At 57.7% G+C, this 17,862-nt stretch overlaps 1 protein-coding gene across 19 annotated transcripts in view; it reads right to left on the minus strand.

Moving 5' to 3' along the window:
- Window positions 1-263: 263 nt before the first annotated feature.
- Window positions 264-17,862, minus strand: part of LOC122382523 (cAMP-dependent protein kinase catalytic subunit 1) — a 142,663-nt gene continuing 125,064 nt past the window's right edge. For 8 of the 19 annotated variants that reach the window (XM_043367969.1, XM_043367956.1, XM_043367967.1 and 5 more), the window contains 5 exons: window positions 15,097-15,223; window positions 7,348-7,443; window positions 5,234-5,356; window positions 2,276-2,440; window positions 264-1,103 (listed from right to left, as the gene is read on the minus strand). In XM_043367969.1, the coding sequence (XP_043223904.1) occupies window positions 978-1,103; window positions 2,276-2,440; window positions 5,234-5,356; window positions 7,348-7,443; window positions 15,097-15,223 (637 nt within the window). In that variant the 3' untranslated portion in view covers window positions 264-977. Of the gene's footprint in view, window positions 1,104-1,361; window positions 1,520-2,275; window positions 2,441-5,233; window positions 5,357-7,347; window positions 7,444-15,096; window positions 15,224-17,862 lie in introns of all 19 variants that reach the window. The other 11 variants (XM_043367960.1, XM_043367961.1, XM_043367959.1 and 8 more) reach the window with 2 other exon arrangements.

Here is a 17,862-nt window from a genome sequence, read left to right on the forward strand (position 1 = left end):
GTAGTAAAGGAATCTTGGACTAGGCTTCCGGTAGACTTCGAAATGAAGAATCGAAGCCGAGTGTAAAGCTCATTTTAACGATGAGACGATACCATGGCAGATACTACGCGACAGCGGGTTCAAGGGCGATGGACTCGAGTCTGTGGTCATGGTATTTGATGTTTGCGCTTACTTGAAGTCGTTCTTCGTAGTCTTCCAGACTGTCATCAAACGCTCCATTCCAAAGCCACATCGCAAACAAAACAGCAAACCGTCGTTGGCGATTCTCAATATACTTTAATGTATTAATGAAAATCTCCAACTAAATCACAGAATATGAACGCAGCTGTAACTACAAACAATGAACACTGACGAACAGATACCGAGGCTGCCCATATTGTCCGCTAGAGAACACCCCCTGCATCCGAACGCCGTCGTCAGTGCGGCGGCACAGCGCGTGTCGCCGCGGCCCGGGGCGCAGCTCCGTCACGGCGGCACACACACCAACAGCTGCGTAACGGCGGCGGCGGCGGGCGCGTCACGCGTCACGCGGCCCGTCACATAGGACAGAATTTGATGAGATTAGGTCAGCTGCGGGGTTTGTACAACATTACTGTTAAATAGTCTCTATGGCGGCATGGGCAGACACGCATACACGCGCGGTCCGTCCGACCGCCGTCGGCGGCGGGCGCTCTCTCCCACTCTGGCTCCCACTCACTCTCTGGCCGGCGCGGCGGCCCACGTCCGTCCTGTCCAGCGCGCTCCGGCCGCCACGCGCGCACCACTCGCACTCGCTCTCGGCAGACGGGTCGCGTCCAATATAAAACCCAGTAATTACACAGAAAATAGCATAATGATCGGGGGTGGGTCGGGCAGGAGGCGGCCCGGGCGCGGCCGGCCACGCGCGCCGCGCTGGCCGCTGACTATGGCCCGTCTCCGGGCGTTTCGCGGCGCTCCGGCCGCGCAGGGCACTTGGTTCGGTCTGTCGGACGTCGCCGCTAGAAGTCGGCGAACTCCTTGGCACATTTCTCCGTGGAGGACACGTGTAACCGCTCCTCCTCGTAGTCATCGAAGTTGGACGTGTCGCCCGGACCCTTGCACTTGGGGATGAACGGCGCCTCCACCTGGCGGACGAACACAGAGTTAGTGGTGCACTGGGAGTCTGGGACGTCGCAGCAGCCCACCGCTTATAGCCCGACCTGTCATTTTTACACCACCGTGAACCTAACCACAGATAGCTACTACAACTTATAAAACACGATAGGCGTTACATTAACAGTGTTAAAATCTTAATCAGTAACACAGTTTAATCACGACGTCTTGCTCACTGAGTTCTATCAACCACAGAACCGCCCGTCGCCCCGTCCGCCCGTCCGTCTCACATGCCCTGCTCGATGCTGCGGCGGCGCTAAAAGTCGGCGAACTCCCTGGCGTAGAGTGCCTCGGCCGACTCGACCACCGCGTTCGGATCCTCCTCATACGTGTTGAAGTTGGACGTATCGTCGGCAGACTGCAGCGTCGGCAAGAAAGGCGCCGGCACCTAGCCAGACGTGCGGCCGGCGCGTCAGCCGAGCGCGCTAGCACCGAGCGCAGTGCGCGCACCGCCACCGCCACCGCCACCAGCGCCGCCGAGCGCCGGCCCGCGGCCGCCGCCGCACACGGCCGAGCGGGGGAGGAGAAGAGCATGAAGAGGAATGGGGAGAAGAGAGCTAGGGGAGGGTGGAGAGTGAGTGAGAGGTGGGTGGAGGGCCGCATGGCTGGGAGGCAGTTTAGATATTCGGGGAGAGGCGAGTGGCATTGGAGGAGGAGACTTCAGCTGTTTTGACCGTGGTAAGAGGGAATGAACGACGAAGAGGCGAGAAAAGAGGGCGGTAGACCACCGTGTGTTTCGGGACGGCCGTGGGTCGGCGCTCAGCCCAGTGAGGCGACTCAGCTAGTCCGCGAGCCGTTCAGGGAAGCATAGGTGGCAGCACTAGAGGTGGCGTAGAGGGCAGCACTAGGGACAGGAGACCGACTACAAATTGAGCAAACCGAACTGAGTCAGAAAACCGGAGCAAGATCAGAGAACAGAAATTAAAAGAAAAAGTGCAGAAATAGTGATAAAAGCATGCTATCTATACAATCAGTTAATTAGTCACATCCAAAACAGCCACATCTCTGAGAAGCATGAACAACGGCAGATACGCCGAAAATGCAACCATGCAGTTTATGCCACAAGAAGGCAACGCAAACCGAAAATTCACGGACCAGCGAGAAAAGAAACAGAGAACTACCTAAGTTCCGCGCTCGATCGTACCTTCTTCTGATAGACGGCGATCCAGTCGGTGGTGGCGAACCACTTGTGTCCCTTAATGTCGTTGACACCGTTCTTGAGGTTGCCGTAGCGCTTGGTGAGGTCGACCTGCAGCAGGTTGCGCAGCAGGTCCTTCAGCTCCGAGCTGAAGTGGGACGGGTAGCGCACCTGTCGACAGAAAGGGAAAACAGTCAGTCACAGCGGACACAACACTCGCACCAGCGTGGTATCAACAGGTCACATTGTCACTCTGTCCCCCAGCTGTTGTTGAACACAGCTTCCCTAGCCGCGGGGAGAGCGACATTACCTACGGCAGACCGCCGCGGCGCCGCGCCGCGCCGCGCCCGGCGGGTAGGCAGTCCCGGCGCGGCCGTCACTCGCCCAGGGCTGAATCAATACCTGGCGGGGCGGGGCGGGGCGGGAGGAGAGGGGGACGACCGTCGGCTGCCGACCCACGCCGCCGGCCGGGACGAGACGAGACGACGCATCGCCAGAGGACAAGAGGTGGCTGCGGCAATGTCCAATGTCCATAGCATGGGACAGGTGCTAACCAGCCTGCAGCATTGAACAGAGCAGCAGCACAGCTCGCCTACCTAACAGAGCACTGGACAGGAATCACAAAACGGTACGTCTATGCAAAGTGCCCAAAGCGCGGAAGGAGGCATCCAGCTGGACCGCGTTACTTGACTATCCGTCACTCAGCCAGCCGGACCTTGCCACCTAACAAACAAGATAACGAGACTATAGTATGCATGCCTCCTCTACCCAACAAACACTGCAAAAAAAGCCACTAAGCCAACCGGTTCGCGCTATCAAATCTCCCCCAGCAGATTCCTCCAATACGGCACGGACGGCGGGAATTCAAGTCCTCTCGGAGTCCGGGATGTCGGCCCGACAGAGGACACCTACTGCGCAGCGGCCGAGCCCCAGCGCGCGGCTGCGCGTTCGTCGCCAGGTGACGGTCGGTGCCAGCCGCACCGCGCCCGTCGTGACCGACCTTGACCCCGTCGCCGCCGACGGCGCCGTCACGCACTGCGTCGGCGCCGACGCGTCGCCAGCAGCGCGAGCGGGCTCAGCTGGGGTGTAATGGGGCGGAAGGCTGCAGGAAAGGGACTCTGTTTGAAGACAGTGGATCATAAACGAACGACGGCAGGGCCGAGAGAAAACAGAATTAACGGTTAATGGCTACAGCCCGACGGGATTTCTTAGCAAATACGGCTGGAAAAACGCCATATATGAGAGATGAAATGCGATCTGAAAATCGAAGCCAAAAATACTCAACTCTTCACGGCGAATGACGAATCCCCACACCTGTCGAAACCCTCTCTGATGCCGTGACAGCCGGTATCCGCCTGCTACTCTGATAGATCGCAGCCAAGTTCAGTGCTAAAAGGCCATCGCTGACGGGTGCCAGAAACAATGACGCATGACATATCCTACCGCCCACCACTGCCCGTAACGGTATTCGAATAGCCCTTCTCTTGTGACTCATCACATAACTTCAGCAACAGTGCTGGTGAAGGGGCACGTACGACTGAGCACTGGGCACTGTGTAGCGCAGTAAACACACTCGCCAGGGTGTAATTTCGTATGGCGCGTAGTGCAGAGACCCCTCCCCCACGGTGGCCCCCGGCCTCTAAGCCCGCAGTCTCCGGCTCTCGGAGGTGACACGTGCAGTTTGGCGGGTTGGCTCCGTCCGTCTGCTGACCGCAGGGCGCAGCTCGGCGTCTCGCTGACCGCAGACGGAGCTCAGGACCATATCGGGAGTCTCCGGCGAAACCACCGACACCGCCGGCCAGCCACCGAAAACGGACAGAGCCGCGGTCTGGACAGCGCTGCTCGTCAGGGTGGGATGTCCAATGGACACCCCACCCTGTGATCCATGTGATGTGTGTCTGTCCATGTGAGTCTAGCAGACTCTGCCGTCCTCTGATGTAGACTCGGCAACCGTGATCGCAACCATTTCAGTTCCATCTCCGTAAGAGGACTGGCTGTTTTAATCGCGTCCGTAAACTCTGAGCAAAAAGTACCTGTCCCCTGGACACAGCCGGGTGTTTTCCCTGTTACATATTACCTACCCGTACCTATTGCCAATATCTGAGCGGAATTACCCGACATGAGTTCCCTATCGCTCGCCCCGCCGCCCCAACAGCAGCCCCCAGCAGCCCAACACCAGCTGCAGCCTTACGGCTTGGCGTCCGGACAACGGCGGCCAGCCTATACTCAACGTCCTGGCGCTCGGCGAAAACAAAAAGAAACAAATAACCGAACAAAAACGCAATATGGCACGGCCGCGCTGCTGCTGAGGAGCACGCTCCGACGTTTATGAGACTGCGCTGCGAGTGGACAAGCGAATAAGCATGCACCGAACGAATCGCAAAAAGAAGGTCAAGTAGGCGCGCCTGGACAATGTGACAAGGAACGCGCATACTTTACAAGTTTCCAGACACTAATTAAGGTATGACTAAAGTAAGTCTCAAGCTCCATCGAGCCTGAAGTCACCCAGGACCGACTCTGCCCCGCCGACTGACGCAGTTTCTGTCAGCTCGCGGAGGGCTCGCGGTGGTCGGTCCCATTGGTCGCGTCACCAGTCTGGCCGGCAGCGGTTATTTGGCGACGCACGCGACACGGGCCGTCCATTAGGAAATGGTCGGCGCTCAGCTCTCACGGCGACTGCGCAGCGTCAGGGCGCGGCGGCTGCCAGTTGCCACTATCGGGGAGGGAGAGAGGGGGAGCGCGCAGCTGCTAGGAGCTGGCGAGGGAGAGAGGAACAGAGCTACCAGGAGCTGGCAAGGAGAGGACAGGGCAGCTACGTAGAGCTGGCGAGAAAGAGGGGAAAACAGATGTCAGGTGCTGGCAAGGGGGAGCGCGCGGTTGCCGAGAGCTCGTGAGGGAAAGGGGAATGCAGCTACTGATCTGCAGCAAGGGGAGACGACACTGCGCAGTTTACGGCGTCCGTACCTTTCCGGCCACGATCCGCTCATAGATCTGGATGGGCTGGTCGGCGAAGAAGGGCGGGTAGCCGGCGGCCATCTCGTAGATGAGGACGCCCATCGCCCACCAGTCCACCGCCTTGTTGTAGCCCTGTGGACGGAGGAGAGGGTGGTGTCAGATCGGACGGCGGTTAACTGTCAGAGACAACGCATGTAGATATACTCGTAGAAGCTGAACGTAGGCTTGGCTAGATCTATATGCACAAACCTGGGAAAATTGATGTCTTTGGTTCGCTTCAAACATCAGGCTAGCAAAATATATGTACAGCAAAAAAGTACAACACTCCACATCCTCAGATTCGTTCCTCTCGATTCGAATTCGGGGCAGAAAACCAACACCCCGCCCGTTAGCACTCGAGTCCTCCCTTCCTGCCCGCCCAGCCAGCCGCGGTGGCCGACGCGTGTCCAGCCGAGGCCAGGCGTGCCTCCTGGCCGCCCGGTGACCCCGGCAGCCAGCACGCCAGCGGCAGCGGCAAAGGTCGCCCGTGTCGCGCGGCCCGGGTGGCGGCGCCATTACCGTCTTATTGGCGGCGCCATTAGGGTCTTATGAGGCTAAGCAGCCGCGAGGTTTCCTGGAATGGCTCGTGGGCTAACGCTGTAACCAGCGGAACAAGAATCGAAACATCAGGGAATTACATCATGGTGTTCTGGCGATGCGGACAGCCTCACTTCGCGTGTAGCTGTATTTCAGATGTGAGTAAAAACAAATATGGGAGCTGAGTTCATTGCTCCCGCCATACGACCTTTCCACCGCCTCTGGCGAAACGTGTGACGTCGGTAGGTGAAAACCCTTTCAGGGTCTGTTTTCTCAGAGTCAGTCTGGCGGCTGCCAAAGTTGACCAACAGCGACGGTCCATCGGCCATCGGCGGCGACGTTCGACCCCTGACCTCTCGGCCGCCGACAGGGGGGGGGGGGGCGGCGCTAGGGGGGGGCTGCGCTAACAGGCTGTTGCCGATATAGCTTGGCAGTCGGCCCGGGGGGGGGGAGGGCAGGGTGGTCCTCTGGCCAGCTAGCCACCGCCCGAGGCACAACAGAGGCGGCCGTGGGAGGGGGGGGGGGGGGGGCAGGACACACTTGTCCAGCCGGCGCGGCGGGAGGCGACAGGTGTAAGCTAACGGCCGGCAGCGCTCGCTAACGCTGCACCTGGCTGGTCAATAAAAAGTGTTGCAAGGGTAAGAACGAGCGCAAGTCGCGAGTCAGAAAGGCCACATCGGCGGTGGAATCAGGGGGCGAACAAAGTTGACACATCAGGATAAAGCTCATGGTTACAGACAGTAGGTACGACTGACCAGCCAAGTGCACATTCATGATCTGCTTCGTCGGGCTTCTTAGGTCAAATGTTTCATGATACCTATCAATTTGGTGTCGCCCATGTTTTTAAACATGTGAGGCACATTTATGGGCTTAAATGTGTGGGTGTTACTCTGCTCTTACGTAATATGTCAAGGTATAAAACTGTTTATCATACTCAGTCCGCCACATGGCAGTTCCTTGAAATAGCAGACGACCACGCCATTAACCAACTGGGCCATATCACGTGTCTGAGATAAAACTGAAGCAATTAAAAAGTTGCCAGCTTTGACAGGGCTGACGAGCTGAGGTTTAGTTTACCGACGGGGGTGACATACGGTGAGAGTAGGAGAATAGAGGGAGTTGGAATGGGAGCATACGGTAGGACGAGATGTAGTAGCAATAAACAAAAAACGAAACCAATCGGCTTGGGAAATGTTTCTAGTAGAAAAGTAGGATGAATTAGACGGAATTACAAAGAAGGCAGATTTTAAGCCAAATAAAGATATAAATGCCGGAGGCAACGACAAATAGAAGTCTGAGAAGTCCGGCATAAAATCTGTACCTAAGTGTAAAGTCTATGAGTGTTTGAAGTCTGGGTAAGTGTTGTGATGAGGCACGTTTTCCCTTCATTTGGAAATTGGACTCCAGTCATATGGACACACTCATAAAAAACACTCCGGATTCGACCAAACAGTTGGATGGAGTCAGAACAGGCACCACTGGGCGGGCAGCGGACAGAGACCCCACTGAGCGGGGATCGCGGGCCGGGACTGAACAGCAGCTCTTACCTTGCTGAGGATGATCTCTGGTGCCAGGTACTCGGGGGTGCCGCACAGCGTCCAGGTCCTGCCCTTGACCCGCTTGGCGAACCCGAAGTCAGTGACCTGCGGCAGAACAGACGGCGGGGTCACAGGTCAGAAGGACGATCACAGGAGCTCGAACCAGGGGTCGGCGGAGCTAAGGCCATGAGATGGGAGGACACAGCACAGCCACTGTAAGCGATACGCCGTCTCAACTGGCCGCGGGACAAGCTCATGTACCAGTTTAGTGACTGAGTCCCTTTGCCATCAAATAAACAGAGCCAAGTGCTGAGTCAGAGCTCAGTCAGCCGGCTGCTCGCTGTAAATAATCGCATCATCGGCCCCGACGGTATACACGAGCCACAAACACTGGCCCAAACGACGGCCGTTTGGCGCATCATGCTGCTTTGATTAACCAATTACGGCACACAGTTTGGGACAAACGAGACGATAAATTGGGCTGTAACAAAACGTTCAATATTTTCTCTGTCTAAACCGACAGAAGTGGGTTTCAGAACAGACTAAAAGACAATTTCAAGAAGGATCTGCCAACTGACCTAGAAATTGTCATCGCAATCAATTACTATCGGGATTTCAGTGCCATGCTGACTGCTGACCTCGATCTGCTGCCTGAACTCGCGACCATTTCAACAAAGACTCGCCCCATATCAACTATGTTACTGCGCTACATCACCCCGGCAAACCACAACCAAGACAGACCATGCATACCGGCACCACGACCTCAGCCCACCATACACTAAACTCCGCAGTCACCTGCGTCACTGGCCATCTGTTTCCCAAGCTGCGAGTCTGTTTTACGAGCTGACTGCAACTACGCACTGCCGGAAAGTCCCTCAACGTACGCCATTCACCACCTGCCGAGCCCGGCACTACGACACCCGCGGGGCGTCTGATCGCACCCGCACTGATACCGTCCAGCAATACCCCCTCATTGCGCAGACGGCCGGAAAGGGTCGACCACCGGGGAGGAGGCAGGGGGTATGTACGACCTGTCGGCGACACCCCGTGACGTCAGACGCCCGTACGGCGCTGACGTTAGTGACGTCACGAGCAGAGAAACCAGCCAACGTCGGCACTGGGCGCGGCGAGAGAAGCCCCACGGAGCTCCTCATTGCCGCCGGCGCTTTCGCCGCCACCCCGCGAGTGCCCACATCCTGGTCAGTATGTAGATCGATGGCGGAGCGAAAAACTATGGAGGTCCAATGCTGACACTTCTGAGAGCTTTCTCAAAACCTCCAGGGAGGCCCGGAGCAGCGAACCCGCACCGACAGCTGCTTAGACATCGCACTGACGTTGATCTGCTTGACTTTGATCAAATAAAATTCTACGTCGTAAACGGATTCGCCACACACCCTAGTCACTGCCGTTCTTTCAGCACCAATGCCGTTATTGTATCTATTTAGCGCATCCCAGTAGTGTCCTCCATACCACAAACCACACCATCACTTCCTGTGGCAGCGAGCCCGCGGCCGTGGCTGTCACGAGCCACACAAAGAGCGTGACACGGACACGACGCTGGGTCAGTGACATCCCATCGACAGGGGTGGGGTCCCGGGGAGGGGGGGGGCTGTGCCGTGTCAGCACGCATCCGCTGATAGCGCCGATGACGCGTCATCGGCCGCCGAGCCGCCGAGCCAGCGGCACGCCCGCTGATATTATGTCATGCGATCGGCCGAAACATTGGATGGAGGTCACCCAACAGGGGAACGTCGCAGCGACGCAACGTAGACCTCACGATAGAAGAAGCGCTGTATAGTCAGCGTTTTCGATGGCCAGCATAGGGTTCCGTAACGTGGTTAGAAGACTCTACCCTCGCTGAAAGACCGCTTCGTCCACCTATCGACACACTTCTGCTGTGAGCATCATGGTTGATTGTCTTATTCCATGCCTTTCGAGTTTCGTTTCGTCCGATCACCTGACGGCACCTCCGCGACTCGTCACTGCTCCATCGTCTCGCGCGCCGCGTTCGCCGCGTGCCGGCCGGTGCCGCGCAGTAGGTGTCTCGGCTAATGACGGCTGCCTTATCGTGTCGGTCAGTCGGTGCCGACGGCGGCTGTCACTGGACCGGAATGGAGCCGATACTACAGCCAGACGTGCCGAGGGCTGATGATTGGCTTCCCGACGGAAGTCCCGAGCTGGACAGGCGCACGACGTAGTAGCCGGGTCATGAATGCATCGGCATGCATACCAGGTTGTCTCCCCAAGAAACCGTTCAGATATTTTCGTCAAAGTCAGTTTTATCGCCACTAATCAGCCTTCCAGAGCCACTAATGCATGCACTCTCTCCTTCCCTGCTCGTTCCAGCCGCAGAGCCCCCCCCCCCCCCCAACGCCCGCAGCGCGATGCCAGCAGCGACGGTGACCTCGGTGACCTCTGGTATCCAATGGCAGAGGTCATGTCGGCGCACAAATGGCCCCGGGCCGCGGGCCGTCACTGCACCGTAGCGAGTGGCGTGCCAGCCCGGCGACCCAGACTGAATGAGGGAGGGACGAGAGCGGATGGACGCAAGGGAGAGGGCGAGAGGAGAGAGGTCGGGGGAGGGTAGAAGAGGGAATGGAAGAGAGGATGGAGAGAGCAAGGGAGGGTCGGGTCAGAGACGAGAGTATCCAGGCTAGAAAGAAAAAAGCAAAGGAATAAATAGAAAATAAAAAAGAAAAGAAAAGAGAGCTGGCCGGGAGGCTGGGCTCCTGGAGCCAAATACGGCTGATAACGATCGTCCCAGCGGCGGTGCTGTGGAGACAAGCCCCTGCTAATGTCACAAACATTCACGAGCTGAAATAATCCAACTGAAAATAATCAACAAAGCATCCTCTGGGCTCTAACATCGGGAGCCGTCAGCTGCAATACATCCGGGACATTTCAAACCCGGGGACATCACACGTTCTCTCTGGCTGCAGCGCTTCAAGTACACTCTCGATGCCATTAAACCCGCGCCGGCGACCTTACCGAGCTCGGCAGCCCCCGGCACCCGACCTCTGACCTTTCACGGTCACGGGTCGTTTCATAATCAGAACCCGTGGGCGGCCGCGCGTCCCAGAAGAGCTCTTCTCGAGCGCGCCGGCCGCCGGGGACGAGTGGACAGGCGACTAGTCGCTCCAGCAACGGTCGCATCTCATGACCCCCTCCCTCCCTCGGTGATGAGAACGTCCCTCTGCAGGGCGACACAGTCCCTGGCGGCCGACGGGATGTTATGTCTGGGAGCACTGAGCGGTACTGCTGAGCGCGGCGAACACACCGATGCCGCCTCGCACATGTTCCTCGAAAACAGAGCGCCGCTGACCTTTGGAGCACGCCGTAATTCAGGTCGTGGGCGGATGACGGGCTTAATTCCCCGCACCAGATGTCTGCGGGAACGGGGCGTGCATACAGGACAGGCAGCCACACCATAGAACCGGGGACGGCGCCGTTTGGCCAAACACCAGCGCGCACTTGGAGAAATACTGCGCACTTCCTGACTGAGCGCGAGAGCTCGGAGGGCACTGTTGGCAAAAATCCTCTGCTCGAGAAGACGTCATGAAGATTCCACTCATGCTCAGCCGGGTTTTACCGTGAGGTCAAATGCACCGCGGCTCGCTATGAAACCGATTTAAACGGCCCCCAACCGGAGGTCTTCAAATGTCACCGGCGTAAACAAAGCGTGAGTCTGTACTCTGAGCCAGAGAGGGAAAAACGCGGCCTTATCCTCAGTGACAAAAGACAGACGACTATCAAAGCAGCACCGCTGGCTGGCTGGCCGGGCGGGTAACATGTGCCACCGCCCCAAAACGGCGGCCAATTGACAGAGAAGCCATGCTGATGATGTCATCCACTTGCCGCCGCCCATAGGAAGAGGATTCCTCAGCCAAAGTCCGCCTCGTCATCTCACAACAACCCATGATTGGCTGTGAACAGCGCTCTCTTCTCACTCTCGCTCTCTGAGTCCTTTGAAGGCGTGGAGTCGTGGGGCGGTAGCCGCGCGGCCGTCAGACCCGCCCTCCAGTCCCGCCGTCTTGATACCGCCCGTATGGACTGTATCAGGTGGAGGGATCACGCGTCTCCACGGAGAGTGAAAGCGGCGCTCGCCGGTCCGAGGCGCCGTTTGGCACGCACGAGGCGCCCGGAAGCCACTGGATCCGCCCCGAGAGACCCAGGGTGCCGCACGTTACGCCGCCCAGCCCGTCCGAGCGGCGCCGGTCCGGGCTGCCGTCCCGCGCCTTAGAGCCAAGTCGACGCCACGCTACTTCTTATCATCAGTCGTAACTTCACGGAATGCTATTGGCCCCTAATGTGGCCCGCCCTTAACTCCAACTTGAACGGACAACTGGAGTTTTTGCGGCTCCGCCAGAAATTCTTTTGCGCCATGGTGTAGCGCCACTCACAGGTGAAAGCCAGTTTTTCGTGGCTGGGATCAATCGGGGCGCTTTTTCGGGTCGTTGCCGCCTGGGTCGGCCCTCGAGTGGCGAGTGTGTTGATCGTGTCAAGAGAGGCCGTTGGTTAATCAGGTGGCGTTGACGGGAGAGGGACTGCCATTCTAGCGTCCGCGGCCGCCGGGCACATCCGGATCCATTCCGTGCAGCCACATTCACTCGGCGGACACAGGCATCTGTGGATACTCCATGGATAACATAGACTATCTGAGGGAAGACCGAGCTTTTCACACCCTTCCCAAACTCCGCCCTCTTACGTCTGATGTCCCGCCCTCTGCTGCCCTGACGCGCGCCGAAGCCACATGAAGCAGCCCCTACTCATGCCGCCCCGGTCGCTCTCAGCCTGCTGGAAGTCCCCGGTCAGCCGCTGAGCCCAGCCGACGTCACCGACCTGCCCGCGTGCAGGCAGGCGCCGCCACCGGCCGGCCCCGGACCAATAATGACCGTCCGATTAGATAGGTGCGCCGGCAGATGAGGCTCATATATTGACAGCCGGGGGCGGCCCTCAGCGCTCCGCGCCGCGCCGGCCGGTCAAGGCTGGGCCTCTCGGAGGAGCCGGCTCAATGACTCACTCCGCGGAGGTATGAAGCTCGGACACGCACGTTTCACACCAGCGAGAACAGGCCGCGGGCTCCGCAGCCTGCCCGTCACCACCCACTCCAACTGTATCCGACAGCCCGCCACCAGCGGCGGACGGCCTGCATTGGACGCCGAGCGGCAGCCACTATTGGAGCTTTGACGGCCGATGGCAGCTCGCCAGCAGCTCACATATACGGCGGCGCCGCGCGCGTCACAGCTTCGATAATAAACGCGATACGACGGCGGCGCCGCGACGATCGGATATCATTGTTGGGCGACGGGCCGGAGACGAGGCACGTCCAAAAAAACGGACACCAAAAAGCCCTGGCGTGCTCGGCTATCTGCTGCAGTGCAGGACAGGCGGCGAAAAAAGCAGGAACATCTGATGATCGGTGGTTGCCACGTCGTACAAAAAAAGCTAATTGTGAGGAAGTGCCCGCAGAGCGGAACATATGATGTTGGGATAAAAGATGAGTAATATATTTCATATGTATGATGATAATTTCTTCCAGGCCTTCTCAGTAGATGCTTTTGCAGTGGAACTGGCAGGTAGTGTTGATATTCTTGTAGAGATGTCCCTCCTTCGTCAATTGAAGTCATTTCTCCCGTCAGTAAGAGACAAATTAATAGCATCGTCTTCACTTCGAGTTTACATCACCCGCGCAACACAGTCACATTCTCCCGTGAATCAGCCATGACCGTCTAATATGGAAGGTCAGCGGTGGGCAGTGCAGAATGGGCGGCGGAAGGCGAACGTTGGACTGAGGACGGTGTTCAGTGGAATGTCTGACGGTCGACGACACTTGCAGGCCGTACTAGCACCAGTACAGAAGAACCCAGGACCCAGCACGGCGGAAGACTCCGAGCCCGCCCCGGCGGCACCTCAGGCCCGCCGAGGTCACGTCCGCCGCCTCCCGGCCCGCCCACCGTCCATCGATCGATGGTGGCTGCCGACCAGCCGGCCCCGACCGGCGCCATTAGTCACAGGGCGTCAACAGGCGGCGACGGGGGACTCATCGGTCGACGCAGCGCGACGGCGCCGGTCGCCACCGGGGTCGGCGAACCCATCGGCAGACGCGGGTGGGCTGCAGCGGTCCGTTGTCAGGCGAGGTAGAGCGTCAACGGGTGTCGTCACTGGCCGAGCCCCGGCTATCACCGACCTCTGTCTGTACTGGTACCGAGAAGCGTTTCGTGGAGCTCGTCGCAATAAGTTACTGAATCACTCAGCACACAGCGCAGTTGTAGCGATCGCAGGTGGTCTGTCACACTTTCTTTTGCACAATGGGCTGTCGACAGCTGTATAAACACCCAACAGCCGTCATCATGCATTCACAGTGCAATCAGCCATCACACCCGCCCGCTACTCCGTCCCCCGTCCCAGGCTGTCGGTAGAGCGGTCCCCACCTCCATCAGTCCATCAGCCTGACCGGTCCCGCTGAGTCCGGCGGGAGGTTGTCCGTCTCAGCGGCCGGTCTCAGACGGTATGAAGGTCACAGGACCGGCCCGGAGCCCACGGCGGTCCGAGCCGGGCTCAGCGGTCAGCGGGTTCGCCGAGACCGGCGTACCAGGCAAGCTCAGCGCTCAGCGGCCACAAGGCTGGGGTTTCAGACGACCGGCGGTGTTTGAAGGACAGCTGAGCTCAGCGTGCATGGGAGCTGACGCGGTATCCGCCAGAGACAGACGACGGGCTCCCAGGGCCGCTCAGGTGTCAACTGAGCTCGGCAGTCAATATCAACGGCAGTCAATTGATAGAGTCAGCAGTCAGCGCCCACAGCTCAGCGCTCTAAGCTCAGGATTCTCAGCTCGGGACACTTAGCTCAGGGGTCTTCACACTTCGCCTAATCAGTTCAGCCCAGCACTCTTAGCTCATGCGCTCTCAGCTCAACGTTCTCATTTCAGTACACTCAGTTCGGGCCGTTCAGCTCAGCCTCAGTCCGCTCAGCCCAGTCCGCTTGGCTCGGCGCTCTCAGCTCACTCATCCGGGTCCGTTCAGTACGCTTAGCTCAGTACGCTAAGCGAGGTGCGATGAGCGGCCACAGATGATCAGTAGACATCAGATCGCGTCCCGACGGCGCCGGCCGAACTAGGTCGCGCACCACCTCACAGATACGGTATACGTCAGTCTAACCGGGCGAGCATAATTGGGATCAGGCTATCAGCGATTAAGATGACCAGGAATCCAGACAGGCCCAGCGGCCATTGCGCAAAGCCTGTCCCAGATCACGATTTGGGTACGGTTAAACTCTATCTGGCGTGCAACTTGTCCGGCTTTACGCTGGAACAAACTTGGAGGGATTCTGACTACTCGAGGTTCGGAGCGGAGCTCACAACATGGCTACGCTGTTTACTAAACTTCGCACCTCTGCACGGTAAATTCTAAGAAAATAAAACCGCTATCTCTTCAAGCCAAGTCAAAGTGTACGCATTCATTTTAACGAACCAGGAAATAATCAACCGCTATATTCAAAAATAAATAAAATTAAAATAAACACTTTCTGCGATGCAATTACGACGCACACCTACGCAACCAAACAAATGACGATCAACCAGCAATGATTGTGCACAATTAGCATCATTACTTCACCTTTAGAGACCAAACGTGCTCCAATGGGAAGAGTTTTGACTGATGTGCCAAAGAAACGTTTACACCTAAGCTGAGAGAAGCATCTTTATTGACAAAAATGGAAGGACGTTTGTGTGTTAAATGACGGTTTAGAGACATGTTTCTTACCTTGATGTATCCCTGGCTGTCTATGAGCAGGTTCTCAGGCTTCAGGTCCCGATAGATGAGGTCCAGGTAGTGCAGGTACTCGAACGCCAGCACGATCTGGGCCGCGTAGAACCGGGAGTGCGACTCGCTGTCGGAGTCGCGGGAGTCACCGGTCAGACACCAGAGTCAAAACGAGTCACAACACATCACACACAACTCAACGTCGACCTAACCAACCCGGACATCGACAGAGTACTGTCCAATTCATTAGCCGTGTAGATTTATGACGACAATACGGACCTGACGCAATCAACACAGAACCGTGTGCACGACAGGCGACCGGTGCACACGGAGCCGGGTGATCCGGTCACGCTACAGCCGCCGCGCGCGTGGCGTGCCGACGTGCGCCGCTTCACCAGTTATGTGCTACCGCGAACAGCGCGCACAACCATCGCCAGCCATTCAGCCATTAGCCGACCAACCACAGCCACATGCAGGATTAGGGGGCCCAGAACAGACGGCAGTCAGTTTACGTAAGTTAATTGCCAGCGTGCGTATCTGCAAGACACAAAAGCAAAAGCTGAAAGGACTGAAATAGATGTTATATAAAGCTGTGGTCGCAAAGCGGATGTCAGTAAAGCATGTGTGTCACGACCTTTTACAAAGTGCATTAGAGGCACATAGACGATGCATCACCATGCGGGCATGTAAGGTCAGATCCCTTCGAAATGCCAAGAACGGCGAATTTTCTCCTACCATCGGTGTTATCCTGATCCTATTCAATCCCCCAGGCCATACAGCCACCACCCAGGAGTGCAGTCGCGTTAGACCCGTTTCGCCAGCTCCGGCTATGCCTTCCACGGCCTCTGGCACTGTCCGATACCGCTCATGCCACTGCTACCTTCCCCGGCCTCTGGCATGGTCCTGCCGCCACGGCTGAGCCGCTCGGACCAGTCCACACCACCTGTGTCCGGTGCGAGCCGCCCTGAGCCGCTGTGAGCCACCCACAGTGCCTCTCCGAGCTCCGTCCACCAGTCCGGTGATCTATGATTCCTCGTGCCGCCGCGGTGTCACGCCAGCCGTGAGCGGCCCCATCTGTGTGCCGGCGCGCCGCACCGCGGATACCAGAGGCACGCGCCTCTGATCAATACATCGGCACCGAGCCGGCGACGGCGGCGACGCATGCCGGGGCAGGGGGACTGGGGAGGGGGAGGGAGACAGGTATGGAGAGGGGGCACGGACTGGGGAAGGAGAAAAAGGACCAAACAGGAGGAGCGATTGAGGTAGTAAAAAAAAAAAAAAAACAGAAACAGAAACTTTATGAGGTTAGATGGAAATAGTAATAAATGAGTCTAAACTAGTGACAGGGATAACGTAACGATATCAAATCTCCAAGTACGAGTAATAAGGCAGCCCACAAATGCATATGTGGATATCGGATACTTCCTAAACCGAATACCTACTCCCTAAGATGGCGAGGTCCGCGCCTACGCACGCTGGATAAGTTTTATTCGGAGAAGTTTCGAACCACGTTGATTATTAATTACGTTCCGTTCCGTGTTTGTTCAGGGCATGTTTTTTTCTGTCAGCCTGATTTATGAAAGAGGAAACGAAAAATCCTCATCTAAAAGTAGAAATTCTTGTCACGAACCACAGCGCGGCTGCCGACAAAGCCTGATGAGCCTAACTGCAGAGCCGACGATTTAATGAGGCTCGCCGCCCAGCCTGTATCCGGACATAAAAAGAAACGATGTGGCGGCCGTGCTACCGACGCCGACACGAAAGGCACGGCCCCTGCGACCCTAGTCTGTGGGACACCATCTGACAAGGACAGCCGTGTCGGCACCGGACCGGCGGCTCCACGGGACTGACAATCACGTCCGGTTTCAGCGGAGCCAGTCTCTAACGATCCCCGATTACTGCCGGACTTATAAAGCGGCCCCAGAGGGCAGCCGCACGGCCGCGGATCACGGTGCCTTATCGCCGCGCCGCAGGCGTCACTTGTCAGACGGACTGAAGTCTGTGTTTGTGGCCGCAGCCGGACCGCAATGGCACAAGTTAGGGACTGTATGGAGGTGGGCATGGGAAGGCGGACATACAGAGACAGATATACAATCAGACAGCTATCAGCACACATACAAACAAAAAGAAAATATAACGACACACCAAAGCAAAATATATAACAATTATAAAAACTTAAAGAGACATTGATGCAATAATTTAGACGGACACATCCAGCCAGCCAGACAGACGGACGGACAGATGTATAAATAGACAGATAGGACTGATAGACGCTGATTGGAGCTGAATGGGACGACTGTTGGCCGGAGATTTCGCGGAGCGGCGCCGGGCTCATGATCAAACGGAACCAAGTGATCGGTCATGTCCCCTTCCCTCCTCCCCCGGCCACTCATCCCAACTGGCCGCCGCCGCCGCCGCCGCCGCCTGCAATGCGGCTCCGCGCCATATACATCGGCTGGGGGCTCACTGGGCACGTTTGGACGGCAGAGGCGCCGGCAGAAGCGGCTGAGGCTGAGCAGCGGGGGCGGGCCACTCGAGGCCCTCTCTGACTTGGCAGACTGCCTGCCCGCTCTCAGACGGGCGCAGCGGTCCGAGGGCTGACGTCAAGCCCGCGGAAGTTACGACCGGTCAGGGAAATGTATGCCGAGGAAAACGTGCCCCCGCATGTGCCGCGCTAAGCGCACGGCCACGGCCGGCCGCCGACCGTGACAAGGCACGACCTGATCGCGATCAGAGCAGCGTGTCTGGCCCGGGCATGCCCCAAGT

This window comes from Amphibalanus amphitrite, unplaced genomic scaffold (assembly GCF_019059575.1).
Source record: "Amphibalanus amphitrite isolate SeventyFive unplaced genomic scaffold, NRLGWU_Aamphi_draft 000141F_arrow, whole genome shotgun sequence".
NCBI lineage: Eukaryota > Metazoa > Arthropoda > Thecostraca > Balanomorpha > Balanidae > Amphibalanus > Amphibalanus amphitrite.